The sequence below is a fragment of the Phacochoerus africanus genome, chromosome 13 (genome assembly GCF_016906955.1).
Source record: "Phacochoerus africanus isolate WHEZ1 chromosome 13, ROS_Pafr_v1, whole genome shotgun sequence".
Lineage (NCBI taxonomy): Eukaryota > Metazoa > Chordata > Mammalia > Artiodactyla > Suidae > Phacochoerus > Phacochoerus africanus.
In genome coordinates, this window is record NC_062556.1 from 49,675,790 (window position 1) to 49,695,397 (window position 19,608).

The 19,608-nt window shown below is 40.3% G+C and overlaps 1 protein-coding gene across 2 annotated transcripts in view; it reads left to right on the plus strand.

The window, feature by feature from the left end:
• Window positions 1-19,608, plus strand: part of SLAIN1 (SLAIN motif family member 1) — a 77,332-nt gene that overhangs the window by 17,652 nt on the left and 40,072 nt on the right. For both annotated transcript variants that reach the window (XM_047756035.1, XM_047756036.1), the window contains exon 2: window positions 5,365-5,504. In XM_047756035.1, coding sequence (XP_047611991.1) covers window positions 5,365-5,504 — 140 coding nt within the window. The remainder of the gene's footprint in view (window positions 1-5,364; window positions 5,505-19,608) is intronic.

The following is a 19,608-nucleotide window of genomic DNA, read 5'->3' on the forward strand; positions in this document are numbered from 1 at the left end:
TCTAAAAAACAAAAAACCAAAACAAAAGATAGTTCTTGGGAAATTCATCTGTGTTGTTAACATGAATCAGCGGTTCATTTCTTTTTATTGTAAGATCTACTAGATTGTAGGGACACAACAGTGATTTGTTTATCCATTCATCTTTTTGTGAATATTCAAGTTGTTTTCAGTTTTGGGCTATTACAAATAAGTCTTTGTATGGACACATGCCTTTTATGTTTTTCAGGTAAATACTTTTTGGCTTTTGAGTGGCTGGAACAGAAAGTAGATGTAGATTAATTTTTAAAGAGACTGCTAAATTTTTTTTCCAAGTGTTGATACTATTTACATTTCTGCTGGCAGGGTAGGAGAGTTTCAGTTATACCATATCATTAGCAAGACTTGTTATGGCAAGTCTTACCTTTAAGCATTCTGATAGCTTTGAGTAGTATCTCATTGGGGCTCTGGTTTGCATTTCCCTAGCTACTCACGATGAGACTCTTTTCATACACCTGTTTACCATCCATACATTATTGGTGAAATACCTGTTTAAATCTTTTGCCCATTTTGAAAAACTGGGTTGCTTATTGAGTTCACAGAATTTCTTATATATTCCTCTTAAAGCTTTTATCAGATAAATGATTTTCAAATATTTTCTTCCCAATCTATGGTTTGTCCTTTATTCTGTTAATAGTCTCAAAGAGCAAAGTTTTTAGTTTTAAGTCTAGTAGATACACTTTCTTCTATAGATCACACTTTCAGTCTAAAAATTGTATCTAGTAAATATTTGCTAACCCAAGGACAGAAAGACTTCTGTCTCTGATTTCTTGTAAAACCTAAACTATAAACCTTTTACATGTTTGTGATCTATTTTGAGTTAACTTTGGACATTCTGTGAAGTATGGATGAATATTCACTTTTTGTAAATGGATATCTATTTGTTCTAGCACCATTTGGTCAAAGGACTAGCTTCATTGAATTGTGTGTATTTATCAAAAATCAGCATTCTACGTGTTAATGTATCTATTTCTAGACAGTTTATTTTTCCCCATTGATCTGTTTATCTTCATGCCATTGTAAATTAATGGTCTTTATTACTGTAACTATTATTATTATTATTATTTTCTTTTTTAGGGCTGCACCTGCAGCATATGGAAATTTCCAGGCTAGGGGTTGAATCAGAGCTGCAGCTGCTGGTCTACACCATGGCCACAGCAAAAGCAGATCCAAGCTGCATCTGCAACCTATTCTGTACAGCTGTGGGTTAAGCTGGATGTGGGTGTGATCCCTGGCCTCACTCAGTGGGTTAAGGAACCGATCACACCCATATCCTCACGGATACTGGTTGAATTCATATCTGCTGTGCCACAACGGGAACTCCCCACTACTGTGACTTTTAATTTATGTTACTACAAAAATCTTTTTTTTTTTTTTTGTCTTTTAGGGCCGCACCCGTGGAATATGACGGTTCCCAAGGGGTTTAATTGGAGCTACAGCTGCTGGCCTACGCCAGAGTCACAGCAATGCCAGATCTGAGCTGCATCTGTGACCTACATCACAGCTCATGGTAACGCCAGATCCTTAACCCACTGAGCAAGGTCAGGGATTGAACCTGCAACCTCATGGTTCCTAGTCGGATTCGTTTTTGCTGGGCCATGATGGGAACTCCCCATTACTACAGAAATCTTGGTGAGATTTTAATTGGTATTTTCTTAAATAGATCAATTTTGGGATAATTGACATCTTAATATTTAGTTTTCTGACCCACGAACATAGTCTGTCTCTCTATATCTTTTAAAGTTTCTCTTAGAATGTTTTTTAGTTTTCAGTGTACAGGTCTTGACATCTTTTGTCGAATTAATCCTTAGGCATCTTAGGGTTTCTCTTACACCATAAAAAATGGGAAGTGACATTTCAAAAGTATTGGTTTCTGCTAGTATAGAAACACTTTTGTATTCTGATCTGGTATCCTACAGTCTTGCTACTAAACTCACTTATTTTAGTATCTTTTTTGTAGATTTCTCAGAATTTTTTATATAGATGGTCATGTCATCTGAGGATAAAGACACATTTGCTTGTTTCTTTCCAAACCAAATGGTTTTATTTCTTGTCTAATTGTACTGGCTAGAACTTATAGACTCTTTATTGTTCTTGGTAGTAGGGGAAAAGTTTTCAGTCTTTCACTGATAAGGATCCTTTTTTTATAAATGCCTTCAGTAAGATTAAGGATGTTTCCTTCTATTTCTAATTTACTGAGGGTTTTTTTAGGTAAGTTACAGTGATACTTGACTGTTAAGCCAACCTTTCATTCCTGGGTTAAACCCCCCTTGGTGATGAAGTATTCCTTTTGCATATGGTTGTTCTGAATTTGCTAAAACATTTAGACCTTTTGCTTTTGTTTCTTGAGGGGTGTCGATCTTTAGTTTCTTTCCTTGTAACGTCTGCGTTTGGTGTGAGTGTCAGGTTTTCGTTAGCTATGCTCGTCTCGTAGACTATGTTAGGATGTGCTCCCTTCTTTCTTTCTCTTTTTTTTTTTTTTTTTTTAAGACTTTGTGAATAATTGGTATTCTTTACATATCTGGTAGAATTCCATAGTGAAACCTTCTGGGCCCCCCTGGGTTTTTCTTTGTGGGTTTTGTTTGTTTTTGCTATGTTTTGTTCATTTGTTTCTGTAGTGTTCTTTCCTTTTTAACTCCTGTGTTTATATTTAAAGTGCACATGTTGTGAGAAGCATATAATTGAGTCTTTTATGCCCCCTTTAAACATGAAGAGAAAACTTGCCCACATGCCCATCAGAATATTTCTCCTTGGTTTTTATTGGCTATGACTGTGTCCAGCCCTTGTGCCTCAACCAGTTATTGGGCACAAGGGATTCATGGAATTGCCACAGTTGGCTCAGCCCAGTGTGCATCCATTGTGGTCCCCAGACAGCAGTATCAGCATCACATGGGAACTTGCAGACATTCAGGTTCTTTGATCTTACCCCAGACCTACTGAATAGGGTAGCTTAGAGCGGCCTGCAATCAGGTGTTAGCAATTTGTGTTTTTAACAAATCCTCTGAGCAATTGTTATGTGGTAAAGATTGGGAACAATTAGCTTAGATGAAACTTTACTTGGGGCTCGAGAGAGAACTGTGCAGTAACAGTTCACAGGTCTGATGGCAAAGAAGGATGAAAAGCAAGGATCTATACAGGATGGTAATGATCTTGCTGTAGAAGACCACGATGCCTCCTGGGAATAAGCATTCTTAGCCACTGTATTTTCAATAAAGGCAGAACTGTTGTCCACTCTCTAAGGGAGGAATGATATATTAGGATTACAATTAGATTGAGTAAAAGAGATATTTTAGAATCTTCATCTCTAACAGGAGTCAGCAGACTGTGTGGGCTCACTGCCTGGTTTGTATAGCGGATTAGCTCAGATTTTTACATATTTATTTTTTTGTCTTTTGTCTTTTTTTTTCCCATTTATTTATTTATTTATTTTTTGTCTTTTTGCCATTTCTAGGGCTGCTCCTGCAGCATATGGAGGTTCCCAGGCTAGGGGTCTAATTGGAACTGTAGCCACCAGCCTACGGCAGAGCCACAGCAACATGGGATCTGAGCCGCATCTGCAACCTACACCACAGCTCATGGCATCGCTGGATCCTTAAGCCACTGAGCAAGGCCAGGGACCGAACCCGCAACCTCATGGTTCCTAGTCGGATTCGTTAACCACTGCGCCATGACAGGAATTCCTGTCTTTTGTCTTTTTAGGTCTCACCCGTGGCATATGGAGGTTCCTAGGCTAGGGGTTGTATTGGAGCTGCAGCTGCCAGCCTACACCACAGCCACAGAAACTGGGATCTGAGCTGTGTCTGCAACTTATGCCACAGCTCCCAGCAACGCCAGATCCTTAACCCACTGAGCGGGGCCAGGGATGGAATCCTAGTCCTCATGGATACTAGTCAGGTTTGTTCCACTGAGCCATGACGGGACTCTGATTTTTACATTTTTAAATGATTGAAAAAAAAAAAAGAATACTTTTTCGATGTGAAAATTATGGGAATTTCAGCTTTTAATATCTATAAATAAAGTTTATAGGAACACAGCCATACTTACTCATTTATATATCATCTCTTATACTTTTGGGCTGCAGAGGGAAAGTTAAGTATTTGTGACAGAGACTGTGTGGCCACAAAATCTATATATTTACTAGCTGGCCCTTTATAGAAAAAGTTTGCCAACCCTGAAGTACAAGAATAATTTTCTAAGTAGTACATTCCCCAACCATCTGGGATAAATTACTCAACTATGTGGGAGACCAGACTATAACAGTAAAAGAGTGAATAATGAAATCTTATTATTTCAAGAATAAGTGCCTAATTTACGGTAACTTTGTTTGAAGGAGTATTACTTCAATGAGATTTGTAATTAGAATACAGCTTTACATAGCAAGGGTCAATGACTAGAGCCCATAATTGTAATTTTCTTTCCTCCTTTTTTTTAGTCAACTGTTGGTTAATCCTCAGGATAAACCTTTTTATATAACCCTATCACTGTAAATATTGTAAAATTTACCTTAGAAGAGTTATCAGTGAGAGAAAACCTTTATCATTTGCAGTACCCCAGGGTGGATATTTCGATTCCTGCCCACTAAAACATATCTTTGAAAGCTGCTTGGCTTTCATGAGAAAGAAGCATATACTAAGTTTATCATAGATTTGAGAGAGGGGGAAGATGAGATTATTTAAGGGTGGAGAGAGTCAACAAACAGTTGACTTTTACTTGTTTTTTTTTTTAATTTGTTTTTTGTTTTTTTTGGTTTTTTTTTTCTTTCTTTTTTTAGGGCCACACTTGTGGAATGGAAATTCCCGTGCTAGGAGTCAGATCAGAGCTACAGCTGGGACCTACACTACAACTCTTGGCAACGCCGGATCCTTAACCCACTGAGCGAGGCCAGGGATTGAACCCACATCCTCATGGATACTAGTCAGGTTCTTAACCCACTGAGCCATAATGGAAACTCCTAGACTTTTTTTTTTAAGTGTAAATGAGGTTTGCCTTATCTGCCATATAATGTTTATATACTTTAGCCCATGTGAGAGATGAAAATGTTCATTTCTAGACATATAAGTGAGGTGGTCAGACCATCATGGTGCCCTCCAGCTCTCTGAGACATAGTTCCAGAGTATTTTGAAGTCCTCCTTGCCACCAAGCCACAAAAAAATATATTCTACTACTAGGTGATATTTTCTGTTAAAAGCGATTGTGGTATTTGACGTAATCAAATGTGAGTTCTGTTTTGCTAGAAACTGTTAAATACATATTGTTTTCTCTCAAGTAGAAGAGAGGTAATCTCTATATAGCTATATAATCCCTATAATGTAGATTTCTTTTTTTAAGGTTATACGTTGGCTCTTCAAAGACATTCCTGTCATCAGAGAAATCCCTGAGCCCTTTGCAGTGGTGTAGACATGTCCTAGATAATCCGACTCCGGAGATGGAAGCGGCAAGGCGTTCCCTGTGCTTTAGACTGGAGCAAGGTAACTGCAAATCCGTGCATCTGCATCCTCAAACTCCTGCCATGGTCCACTCTGTTTTGTTGCTGGTTTGGGAATAGACACTTAAATTGAAAAACCTTACCCTGAGATGCAGCTATCGCATGCGACTCACTTCACATGTTTGTATGTCAGGGTTTCTCAGTATAGAGTATATTTAATTTTGTGCTAATTTTTAGCCAGTTACTCAGCTGCTTTTACATTGTGTTGTAGGAATACATATTATTTTTCTCTCTCTTTTTAAAGGTTCTGTTTAGAAATGTTCAGTAAATAGAATGGGCTAGCCCTATCCCCAGGTTCTCTGGGGATAATTACATGATTATATGGCTCAATTCCCAGATAGCAAATTGGGGTTCCTCTGGGACCTGAGTACTTAGCTTTTGAGTTCCCTGAATGTTTACTTGGATGTCTAACCTGAAGTCCTCACCTCTATAAGCTAGGAGATAATCTTCATGTTGTAGGTAACATTATTTAACATAAGTTTAAGTCCAAAAAAAAATGAGGACAGTTGTAGCAGGGAAAAAAAGCAAAAGGAATGAGTCGTACTCAGCTCCATGGTATTTTGACGAAGTAGACTGATACTTCCTTAAGGCTGCGTCACTTAGGCTTTTGCTTGTCTCTTAACTTCTTGGCCCCTGTTTTGTTATCTAGGAACACTTCATTTCTGTTCCATGGTTCACTCACATCGAGATCAACTCGAGTTTGAGTGTAGAGGTCCCTCCAGAGGAATGTCTCAGGGGAGCTGGGAGGAGGGCCAAGGGCATCTGCGATGGACAGGTCCACCAGGGTGATTCGTACCCACACTGAGGTTAGACAACACTGCCCATGATGCTCTTCAGGGATAATGAATGCTTAGGAAATATGTGGACATGGTAAGACATAGTTCAGTAGGTAACATGTCTTGAGCTCTTACTTCTGAGCATCGGTACATTAAGATCTTGATGTTTTTCATTTTATTCTGTCTAACTGCACTCATCTGAAGTAGGTACTCCACTCCCTTTGAGAGGTGAGAAAAACGAAGTTGAGAGAAGTTCAGAGGATCACCAGGGCAGAGTGAAACTTGGAAGCAGAGCCAGGGCCTGGGTCTCGCTGACACCGAAGAGTGTCCTTAACCCGAATTTTGTGCTTTATTGGCCCAGTCAGCAGTAAACATGAACAGAAACAGTTTTATAGGGGGAAGGCCAAACGAAACATTAGCATGTTTTATTAACCTTTTGACTCAAACGAAATAAGTGATGTAGTAAAAGAAAGTGGAGTGGGAACAAAGTATTAGGGTTAAACCTTGGATGACAGATGGGTGTCTAAGAGAACAGCTAACTCAGAGCCAAGACTCTTCATGCTGCTCCCATTTCCCAGTGACCCTGTGCAGACATGACATCCCTCAGGACTTTTCTCTTTCAAGGGTTATATAGGCCTTCCCTAAGGTTCCTTATTCAGACACTCCTGATTCAAGGACTTCTAAGTGTGTGTGTGTGTGTAAGAGAATTTGGCCTAATTTCATGTGGGATATAATTCAAATGAAATTTCAAATTAGTCTTTTAGTTCAAGGGTCAGCAAGCCTTGAAACTATCTGATAGGCACCTGATAGTAAATGTTTTAGGCTTTGAGGGCCATACAATCTCTGCCATCACTGTAAGGCATCCATAGATACAAACATTAATGAATAAGGCTGTGTTCCAATAAAACTTTATCTGTGGAGAGAGATGAGTTTCATGTGACTTTTGTTTTTGTTTTTGTTTTTTTTTTGGTCTTTTTAGGGCTACATCCATGGTATATGGAGGTTCCCAGACTAGGGGTCAAATTGGAGCTGTGCCACTGTCCTACACCATAGCTATGGCAATGCCAGATCCGAGCCAAGTCTGTGACCTACACCAGCTCACAGCAACGCTGAATCCTTAACCCACTGAGCAGGGCCAGTGATGAAACCTCTGTCCTCATGGATACTACTCATCTAGTCATATTGGTTGCCACTGAGCCACAACGGTAACTCATGATTTTTTTTTTTTAATGTGTCAAGAAATATGTTCTGCTTTTGATTGATTTTTAGGGTTTTTTAATGGTTAAACAATATTTGTAGTTGGTTAGATAGTACGGTGACAGGGGCAAGTTGGATTTGAGGCACTCAGGCCAGAGGTTCGCTGACCCCTGCTTTAGTTCATTTGCACACAAGGTAGATTTACAGATTGTTTTAAAAAATAGAGGCGAGGCTTTGTTAATTTAATGTGATGTAACATAATGTAATGTAATTTAAAAATAATCATGATTGGTGGTACTTTTGAGATTTTAGACCAAGTGTCTTGTTATCTAATTTTCCTTTCACTGGCAAGGGACTAAAGCAGAATGTGAGGTCGTGAAGACGTGAACTGAAGTTTTATTCATAGTCTAATCTAACTCATAGAAAAGAGTGTGAGCACAGAACTAGCTTTTCAAATCCAAAATTAGCCTTTTACTAAATTTGTGTATAAATCTAAATCCTCTTTTGCCATGAGGCCAAATGCTTTTGTTCCAAAGATCCATAATCCATAATCCCATTATGAGATAAGTAATGGATTAGAATAGGTTATTCATTGGATGACAATTATTTTCGCAACTTAACATGTTTTGCAAAGCAATATATCTATAGTTTAGAAAGTATTAGTCTTACAGATATTAGAAGGAAAACAGCAGATTCCCACCCCATCCTTCCATGCCCCATTTTATTAACCCGGAGGCAGTTACTTAACGAAAGCTATTTGTTCTGGTTTTGCTGTCTATCTCTCTTTTTAAATTTCATGCTCTATGGCGGTTGCTTCAGTTCTCAGCTTTAATCATGATCTGTTGAATTTCTCCCTAGGGTGGTAAAGGTTTCATTTTTAACACCCTTCCCTTTATCTTTTTTCTCTACGTATTTGTATAGCTTTTTACCAATTTTAGTTATGATAGATCAATATTGATCATGATGGCAAGAGTCATAGCTAAGCTGTGCAGTATTTTATCATTGTGTTTCATGTTTTTTAGTCCTGTTTTTTCTAGAGTTAGTTGTAAAAACATACTTGATCTTCCTGATCTTGGTCATTAATTTATCTACAGACTTTCCAAATGAACCGTGGTCTGTGCATTAGATGAAGACGCCCGACCCACAGAGGGTTTTTATTTGTATTAACTCCCCCACCCCCCACCCCACCCCCGGCCGCTGCTTTCTGTTCTCTTAGTGCCAAGTCTTCCCTCCTCGGGCCTGTGCGCAGCTGGCCTGGTCCGGCTTCTTTTCTCATCCTAGGAACTCCCCATCCTATCTCCTGCATTGTATTGCCTGTGTCTTAAATGCCAAGACTTCATTTTCCTTAGCTCCCCTACTTTAGCAGAATACAATCTCCCATTGCGTTTTGTGGTGAGTAGGAGAGGAAAGAGGATATGTGGGAAATAAATTTTGAGATTCTCCTATGTCTGAAAATGTTTTTCTTAAATCTTTGTTCTTACACTTAATTGTTCTTTGGGCCTTTCCAGCAGAGTTTAGAGGGTAGTATTGTGTTATAGTTTAGTGTCATGATTGCTATTGAAGTCCTGTACCATTCTCATTTTTAATTCTTTTGATCTTTGTGCTTAAAATACTCTGGATAGTTTAGAATCTTTTTTAAAATTTTACTGGAGTATAGTCGACTTAAAATGTTGTATTAGTTTCAGATGTACAGCAAAGTGAATCAGTTTTATACATACACACACACACATTCTTTTTTCCCATAGAGGTTTTTTTGTCTTTTTTTTTTTGTCTTTTTAGGGCCGCACCCGAGGCATATGGAGGTTCCCAGGCTACGGGTCTAATCGGAGCTGTTGCCAATGGCCTACGCCACAGCAACGCCACATCCGAGCCATGTCTGTGACCTACACCACAGTTTATAGCAGTGCTGGATCCTGAACCCACTGAGCGAGGCCATGGATTGAACCTGCAACCTCGTGGTTCCTTGTCGGATTCGTTTCTGCTGTGCCACGATGGGAACTCCTCCCATATAGGTTATTACAAACAGATTTTCCTGTGTTATACAGTGGGTTCTTGTTAATTATTTGTTTTATACAGTGGTGTGTCTTGTTCTTCCTGGTATTTTGAAATTGCATTTTTTTTGTGCGAGACAGTTAATGGGCGCTTGTAACCCGGAAGCTTTAGAGCCGCAAAATTTCATGCGTTAATTTCTTGGTAATCCCCACCCCGCATTTCAGTTTGCTCTAAATTCTTTCGTTTCCTTTTAGTTAGCTGTTGAATCTCCTGAATTGATGTTAAGACTCCATTAAGTCATAATGTTCAAGTCTCTTGAACAATCAGCACCTTCAAGTAATAGATATTGGGCATTTTCTTTGAGACCAGGGTTGTACATTTTTCTCTTGTTTATTCTTGATTTTTCGGATATTCTTTTTTCTTGAAGGTTAAAAAAAAAAGTTGTCTACTAAATCCTTTTGCTGCATATTATTAAGCCTCTGTTCTGTGCCAGGCACCATTGTAGGTTAAGTCCCTGCCCTCACTGAGTTTACCATCTAGTTTATGGACTTTCCTTTAATCTTGCTGTGGTTTTTGTTCTTGGTAAGGTACCCTTCTTGGTGTGAGGTATCTTAAAATCTAGTAGCTTTCTGTTTTAGTATAAGTAGTAAAACCTATCTTTGATAAAAGCAGGAGAGGAGCAGCTGCTTGGGCTGGGGAGGGAGCCCAAGGGTTTTGGTACTTTCCCCATAGACTTTGCAGCGTTCATCTTTGTTGGGGACATGGCTCGGATTGTCAGTGTTGGAAAATGAGACACATGAACACCGGGAGATCTCGACAAGGCTCTTGACTTCTGCAGAAGGACGCGGGTGCTCAAAAAGCGCACCCAAGGAAGAAAAGACCCTCCCTGTTTATCCCTAACGCAGGTGATGTACCTGTCCCCTTCCCATTGGTCAGGTCAGGGTGCAGATTCTTCTCGGTTGGCTAATTTGAAACAAATTGTTACTGGGAGGAAAGGAAAAGAGGAGGGGGTGGGGGGGTGGTCGCAGGAAGGCATTTCAGCCAAAACCGGAGCACAATTGAGTAACCAAGATTTCCTTTGATAGAAAAGACATGTTACTTGCCACAATTCCCCCCTTTCATTTTTTATCAAATATTCTTTTCTTCAAACTCTTTGAGCCTGTTCTTGGTTCTCATGTTCTATTGTGTCCGTCAGGAGTATATTGGCTTGGCGGGGAAGCTTGCTTTGTTAGGGCAGTTTCTATTAATTTTTGAACAAGTCCCCTGGCACAAGGAATTATGCAACATGCAACTAAGACATGGACACTAACTACAGCAATTAGAGGGGTAAAGATTGAAGCTCTTAGTCCCTTCCTTTTTTTTTTTTTTTTTTTAAACCAATTTTCTAAAAGGTCTGTGAAGGGGTCATTAATACCGGAATTCTCTGCTTAGGGCCTTCGTGATGGTGCTGTCTGGGGCAGTGATGTTGGGAATGAATGTACAGCACTGGATATCAGTCATTACACATGCTCCACCCTTTTCTGCCAGCATCATGTCTAAAGTCTGTTTTCTCATGCCTTTTGGCCAGGTGGCCCTAGCTGTTGAGCTCTTTTTTCAATGGCATCTCTAGTGTAACTAATGAGTCTTTGTTGATTGTAGTAGCTGTAGTTTATCCAATCAACATTTCTGTTTATGGTTGACCACCAAAAGAGAGCAGATTCAAACCTGGCAGCTACCTGATTTCTTGCCTTAAATTTGTTTGGAAGACCTATTGAGTGAATATAGACCTGGGGGTCAAAGGACCCCCTCCCCCCTCCCCGGGGGGTGGGTGCTGCCTCATTTCCTCAGGATTGACTGAGTTTGAGATTGAGGCCTAAATGCCAGGGTGAAAGGGCTGGCCAATTGCACCAAAGTACAGGTGTCACTTTGATTTTCCAGAAGGATGCCATTAGTGGCCTCCCATAATACCACCAGACATCTGCCCAGGGCCCTTGGAACTGGGATTTATTGTGGGAGTGATGTAGGACCCGCTTTCACTGTACCTGGTCAGGTTGCCTAAGAAAGTCGCCTTTGCCTCTTGCCACTTTAGGCATGAGGAGAAGTTGACAATTTCATTTGGCTGCCGAACAGTTCTCAGGGGCTGACCTGCAGAACTTTTGACCTCAGGGAATAGCAATGACAAAGTCCAACTGGATTCATTATTTCAAGCCGTTTTGTCCTGGAAGAGGGCCACTACACACTCAAGACCCTGTGGGTCTGACGACCACCCCAGAGGAAAGGGAACCTCTTGGGCCTCTGGTTTCCCTGTGGCACAAGTGTAACAGCTGCCTTTGTGTAGTGTGTCCACAGAATATTTTATCCATTTCAACCAGGCATTTGTGTCCCCATATCTTGTTTTTATACTCAAAGTCATCCTTCCTCCAAAGGTGAGTTTTCTGTTTCCTTCAGTTAATAGGGCAGTGGCGGCTACCGACTGTATGTATGTACTCAGCCATCCTCTGGCGACAGACAGGGTCCAGGAGGCAGGAAAGGAAGACCACCAGTTGGTGGCTTCACCCATGCTTCTGTGTGAGGGTCCCTAGAGACGTTCTATGGCCCATGCTTATGAATAAAGGAAAAGGTTTTTCAAAAGGACGGTAGAGCCAGAAGAGGGGCACCTGTCAGCACCTCTCTTAAATCCCTAAATTGTTGTACCTCCTCCTGGCTCCATAGTAAGGGATCGGGGTCTTCCTCTACAAGCTTGGAAATAGTCCTTTTATATTATGTCCTTTTTAGTATGCACAGTCCTGTTGTAGGTTTTGGGCATCTGGTCTTTATCCAAAAATAGATTACTGAGATAAACTTTAGAAACAAGCTTAGAATGTTCTTTTAGAAGCTCAGTTAAACTTTGCAGAAATATAACGTAATAGCAAAGAACTATTTAGGAAGTAAGTCTTAGTGATACTGACCACAATTAAAAGAATGAGATTAACAGATTTAGCAAGTTTTCATTGAAACATCTCTTTCTTTCTAATTCTCATTTTTATCAAATATTAGCCAAACCAAGACTAATTTATTTATCAGTTAAGTCTGGTCAACAACCTTGGCCTGATGGTTTATGTGAATAAAATTGATCGTATAGGTTTTTTTTTTTTTTTTTAATTGGATTTGTTAGAACTTTATGAGGAATCTTAAGACTAAGCTTTTAAAAGGCACCTCAGGGCTAGGAAAGTCATGCCAAGGGTTTGTCTTAAAGATCTCGGTGAATTCCTTCCCTTTAAAAAACCCAGATACCTTGAGGTTTTTACAGGCTGCATACAAGGGACCTTCCTAATTATCTGATAAAGCTTTTGGGAACCTGAGAGTTTCCATTCCCTGGAGAAATCAGGTAGAGAAGAGAGAAATGTTTCAGTTCTGCTTACAAAGGTATAATTTACCAAATTGCTTGTTGGGGAGAATTTCTTTATACTTGGGAAACACAGATTAAAAGCCAGTATTATTTTAAATAGAAACCATAAAATTATAACCATATTCATCAGTTCACACAGTCCAATGTAACCAATCCTTTTTGTGTAACTGTTTGTGAAATCATCAATTTCCCTTTTAGAATTTTTTTTTTTTTAATACTCAGCTCATCATTAAGGTCTGGAAGTGAGAAACTTGTATTTCTTATAAAGTTTTCTATAGGTCTTCTAGAAAAGGAAACATTTTTGCAAAGTTGTGGAGTAAAGCCACTGACTAACAGTGACAAAAGACTTCAGGCACATTTTAAATCTTATTGCAGTGAAAATTGACAATGAAACTTTGTAATTGTTGTGACATATAACAATTTGAACTAACTAGAAAAAAAAGAATTAAAACATAGTACCAGTATATCTCCAAGTTTCAGAAACTGTCAAAGTTCTAGAATATCTATATTAAAACATCTATTTATATAATCTGAGGTTTATCACTCATTTGATAACACTCTCTGTATTTTAACATTCCAAATAATTTTAGTAAATTTAACTTTTTTTTTGAATGCTTCAAGGATCCCGTGAAGCATTTTAAAGTTAGCTGAGTTTAAAGCACTTTAATTAGAATTTGATAGAGTTTATAATAAATCATTTTTTAATTTGGTCAGATAGAATCTTAGGTTGCTGTGGGTAATACTTTTTTCTTAAGTTGTTGTGGATAATACTTTTTTCTTAACCAAAGTTACAAGAGATCTTAAAGTTATAAGAGATCTCAAAAGCAAATACAGCAGATCATCTAAAAGAACATTATATAATCTGTTATCAAAGTAGCATTCCAAGGAAACTTTGTTTTCTTAACAAAGAAAAGCCCAGTTCCAGTTTTGCACCAGCTTATTTTAAAATTAATTTACTCAGTTAAACTTATTTTAAACTTAGTTCTGGCAATGTATAACCCTTCTCTCAATGTCTACTTCCCACAAACCTTCCAGCACTTCCTGTATCCATTAGTTTGTCCCATATTTTCCATTTAAAACAAGCCGGAAGACAGACTTACTCTTTTTTTTCCCTTGATAAAATAGAATTCCATTCCTCATTTCTTTTCACATATACCTTTTATGTCTCTCTTAGTAAGTTCTCTAATGATTTATCTTTCCAATCTTTTTTTTTTTTTACTTTGTCTTTTGAGGGATGCACCCGAGGCATATGGAAGTTTCCAGGCTAGGGGTCTAATCTGTAGCTGCCAGCCTATGCCACATTCACAGCAATGTCAGATCCGAGCCGCATCTGTGACCTGCACCACAGCTCACAGATCCTTAACCCATTGAGCGAGGCCAGGGATTGAACCCGAAACCTCATGGTTCCTAATCCGGATTTGTTTCCGCTGTGCCACAATGGGAACTCTCGACATTGTTTTCACTCTCGCCTACGTCTGGAATATGGTCCTGCCATACCCTTTGGTTTTGTTGAGGCAGTGGGCTTTGATCCCACGGGCCAGGGCAGCACACTTATGCCTGCAGCCCAACTCTCCTGCTCTGACTCTGCGAGCAGCGGCAGTGCGCTTGCACCTGCGTGGGGCTCTGCCCCCCACCCCCTCCCGTGTTAACTCCACAAGCAGAGGCAGTGCACTTGCGCCTGGGGGGTGGCCTCCGCGCCCCTCCCCTTCCCGCACTCCCCGGTGGCTGTGGCATTTTGGGGATTGTAAGGTGGCAGCAGCGAGCCAAGGGGGTCCCATGGAGGGGAGAAGATCCCAGAATGTTCTTGGGTTTTCTCCTCATTTCCCTTTTGGTCTTGTGCTCTGAGGGGAAATAAGACCAATGGTTCCCGCTGCCACCAGCATAGTAAGTTCCCTCCTGAGACCCCAGTGACTTGTCCTGGACAAACTGAATGAGCAGCTGACAGACCCAATCCTCGTCTGATCTGAACTTTGGCCAGAAGATGGATGGGGCAAGAAGAGGTGTCTGTGTCCAGATAAAACAGTATTTAATCATTCTTCCCTTCTTTTTGTCCTTCGTCCCCACTTCTTTAATATCAATCCCAGAGGACTGTCTGGAGGAATTTGATCCCCTCCCTCATTCGATCCTCCAAGTGGAGGTACAGGTTAGGAAGACTGACTTCCCATTTCCCAGGATTGTGCTCCGATCCTCTGATTTCATCCCAAATCCCCAGTCTCACCCAAGACCTTTTGGGGGTCATGCTCTGATTTTACGATTTCACTGGAAATCGCCGGTCTCACCTGAGACCCTTTGAGGCTTACAACCCCCACTTCCCCGACCACCAAGGAGGTACTGGATTGCACCCTCGATCTTTCCTACCTTGGTCCATTAACAGAAGTTGCCTGGTCATGGCGCGACTTCCCCCATTGTCAAGAACCCTCCATGGGTTTGAAGTTCACAGGCACGGACTTCTCAATTTAGGGCCACCGCAACAGGCCATGGGACATATCTCCCCTCCTCAAGAATCCACGCTCCAGTGGACCCCAAATCCTGGACGAGCCCCCAAATCTGTTGGGGACATGGCTCAGATCGTCATTGTCAGAAAATGAGACAAATGAACATGAGGAGATCTTGAGGCTCTTTACTTCTGCAGAAGGGTGCAGGTACTCAAAAAGCATGCGCAAAGAAGGAAAGACCCTCCTGGAGTTCCCGTCATGGCTCAGTGGTTAATGAATCCAGCTAGGAACCATGAAGTTGTGGGTTCGATCTCTGACCTTGCTCGGTGGGTTAAGGATCCGGTGTTGCCGTGAGCTGTGGTGTAGGTCGCAGATGCAGCTCAGATCGCACATTGCTGTGGCTCTGGCATACGTAGGCCTGCAGCTACAGCTCTGATTAGATCCCTAGTCTGGGAACCTCCACATGCTGCAGGTGCAGCCACAGAAAAGACAAAAACCCAGGAAGACCCTCCCTGTTTATCCTTAATGCAGGTGATGTACCTGTCCCCTTCCCACTGGTCAGGTCAGGGTGCACATTCTTTTCAGTTGGCTAATTTGAAACAAATTGTTACTGGGAGAAGAGGGAAAGAGGAGGGGGATGCTGGAGGGCCTTTCAGCGGAAACTGGAGCAAAATGGAGTAGCCAAGATTTTCTTTGATAGAAGAGACATTATATTACTTTCCACAATCTTGTTTTTGCTTCACCATAGAACTCGCTACCCTCGGTGGTACCTTTACCTTCAATTTCAGAGCTTTTCCAGGTCCTTGTTCACTTATCCCCATGTTGGGCCCTCAGAGCAGAGAATGCTGAAATTCAACTGGGTCCATCACCTAATGTTTGTTTTTTCATTTTTACATAAAACGACTCCTTAGTCTGATAATGTCTGTTTGCCTATTCAGTCTTCATTTAGCCTTGTAAGACTTGAGTTAGCTGTCATTCTGGTGTGGTTTTGTAAGAGAATAGAGAGGAAATCCTATTAGTCTCCATGTCAAAGAATTCTTACTAGCTTCCAATTAAGGGATTCTCCGTCAGTGACAGCTAGTTAACTGGTATCAGAAGTTACCATTGTAACTTAAACTTTATTCCTAATGTATCATAAATATTTAATTCAAATAATGTGAGTATTACATATTTTAAAGTTTTCAAGTAACTCCCTAAAAAGCATTTTTTTGGGGTTTGTTTAGACTTCATTTCTCTTGAACAATGAGTACCTTCAAGTAATAAATATTAGTGGGCATTTTCTTTGAGACCAGGGTTGTATCTTCCTTTGAATTTAAATTGCCTAAGGATGGGACTTTGTTTTGTAGGTCATACGAATTATAGAAGGGAACCTGACATATAATAGACACTGTTGCTAAAGTAAATGAATTATTTAAAAATTCTTTATGAACTCAGTGTCACAGTTACTCCTGTTATAATTTCAGTTGTGCTTTTGGCAGAGTGGAGTCTTTGCAGCACTTTCCTTACCAGCCGTCTCTTTCTTTCAGAACAAAGATTGGCGTCACTTACAGTATCTGCTTGCAGCTTGGTTTTTCATTCACAAACGTGTTTACTTTAAAATAATCGGTTTTCACTTACCTTACTACATTTTGTTGCAAAATGATTACTGATTGATTGTACATGCTTCTCCCAACCACTCACCCAGAGGATGGCTTCACTAACACCATCCACTCTAGGACAAGGAGCAATTAGAGATGGGACTTGAGGAAAGGCAAAGTTAGTTATCCTCTGTCTCTGTCCCTCTGTCTTTGAACAAGGGATAGGTAAATGTTCTGTAATGTTAGCCTGAAACTTCAGATAAGATGCTGCTTAGCAGAGAGCAAATATTTTAGATATCTTTTTTATTTCTTGATCCTGACACTGCAAGGAAGACAACAGTTAAAGATGAACTCCCTGAAAACACATGGAGAGGGGCCATAGTTATGAGCCATGGTTTCTCTAGTGGGTGGACCTTATGTCCTCTCAGGTCATCAGTGCTTACCAAATCTTCAAACATATTTTTAAGTTCTGAATGTCTGTTTTTTTGTGATTTACTGAGCACATGTAAATCCCTTAAAGCAAAGAAACGAATGCAACATTTGGCGTTGTAAATGGCATCCAGTTAGTCAAAGCCAAAAAACATGTATATAGTGATGTTCATTGAACTGTTAGTCCTGAGGGTGGAGCTTTTGGTCTGTTGTGTTCCCTGCTTGTCACCCTCCCAGTGCCTGGCGGAGCACTATCCTGTGGAAGGTGCTGAGTGCTCATTGTTGAGTGGATGGGTTTGGTGGAGGAGTTTTTAATCTAATAGTTAGACTTAGTGTCCCTCGTGCCTCAGCCCTGCTTACCTCTGTGCTTAAGCGCAAGTCGCTTGTTTCCAGGGTCTTGTCTGTGAGGACATTCAACAGATTTCACAGGGCTATTAGAAAGGTTTCAGGAAATGATGAATATGAAATTACTTTGAAAAATGTGAAGTGTTGTGTAAATATATGGACACATTCCTAATAGGCAGTTCTTTATTCAGAAATGGAACCAAAAAATACAGGGAATCCTCTTAGTTTGGCTAAAGCAAATAGCATTTTTTTCTTGCAGGGGGCAGATCTGTTTTATAAATAAAGATACTTATTAGAGTTAGGGAATCTCAAACTGAACTATTTTATGAATAGTTAGTTTATTTAAGAACACAGAAAATTCAGGAGGACCTCCTTAGTCTTCCTTTTCTTCTAGTACTTCTTAAATCACATGATTCCATTTGACTTGCTTTTCTTTATTCTTTCTGGCTTCCCCCACGCCTTTAGAATATAAATAACAAACACCCTTAAAACTTTCGTGGGCAGCATTGACTCACACTATAGCTTAAATTGGAATAAGGCTAATATAGAGCCTTTTGGTAATTACAGGTGTCATGAGGCTGGGGTGTTAAATAACCAAATAATGATCAAAAAGTTTATCTAAGTAATTTGAAACACCCAATATGTGGCTCAGTTAATTCGGGGCCAGTTAATAAAAGCCTATCTTACCTTCAGACTCTTGAATGTCCGTAACTGTTGAATCAGGACAGGTCACGTTTGAGGAGCGTGGGGGATAGTTTTCACAGACGGTGTAGTCTTGCACACTTAGCTATCTTGGGTCGTGTTTCCCTGTGACCATCTCCCATCTCCTCTGGGATTATATACAAAGCGAACGTGAATAGATATTTTACCTCTATTGAATTTTTCTTTTATCAGCATATGACCCCAGTTCCCATTCTTGTCTCAGTTGTCATGATGGAGTGTTTCTCTAAATTTAGCCGAAGAAGAAGAAGAACGTCGTCCACTAACCCAGGGCTCTGAAGCTGGCCTTTTCATTCGCAAAAAGCCATCAGATTGAACTGAGACGTTGAGAAGCTTATCGAGTGTCTGTCTCCTGGAACCTGTCCAGTCTCTCCTTGCGCAGCCCAAGATGGTATCTCCATGAGCTCGTGTTTCCAGTCTTGAGGTGCCCTGTCAAATTTGGAACACAAAATTAAAACTTAGTCTGTGCAGTTCATTTTAAGTAAGCTCTGTAAAGGATTCCCTTTCTCATTGGAAAAGCAATCAGGAGTCACACTGAAATTTCTCTGCAGAGACAGGGTCTCTTGACATTGACTGTTATCTCCGTGCTGGAAATTGAAGATGCATTGTCATGGCTATGTGTTTCCATCATTTCTGTGCCTTGCCCTTATGCTCAGAATAGCCTTGGTGCATTTGCGCAGTATTGGGAATGCTGTTGAGTCCAGTAAGTAACAAATAATTAGGGGTTGCATTCCTATGTAGTTCACAGTTTCTGTCCCATTATAACAGCAGCATGGCTGTGTATTTGCCAGATATTCCTAAACAGTCCATTCTTTTGCCAGTTATTCATGTGTTTCTGTGTGGGATTTTTTCATTTTGTTTTTTTGTCTTGCATTTCTACCATGATTTGAAAGGTGCTTATTAAAATATGCAATAATTATGGAAGTTCATAATTTGTTTTTTGTCTTTTCAGGACCACATCTGTAGCATATGGAAGTTCCCAGGCTAGAGGTCAAATTGGAACTGTAGCCGCCGGCCTACACCACAGCTTCAGCAAAATCAGATCCAAGTAGCGTCTGCCACCTACACCGCAGCTCATGGCAACACCGGATCCTTAACCCACTGATCAAGGTCAGGGATCAAACCCACATCCTCATGGATCCTAGTCAGGTTTGTTAACCACTGGGCCACAGTGGGAACTCCCATAATGTTTGTTATAAAGAATATGTAATTGACATGCTATTGAGTTACCTACTGTTGGGATATGGCT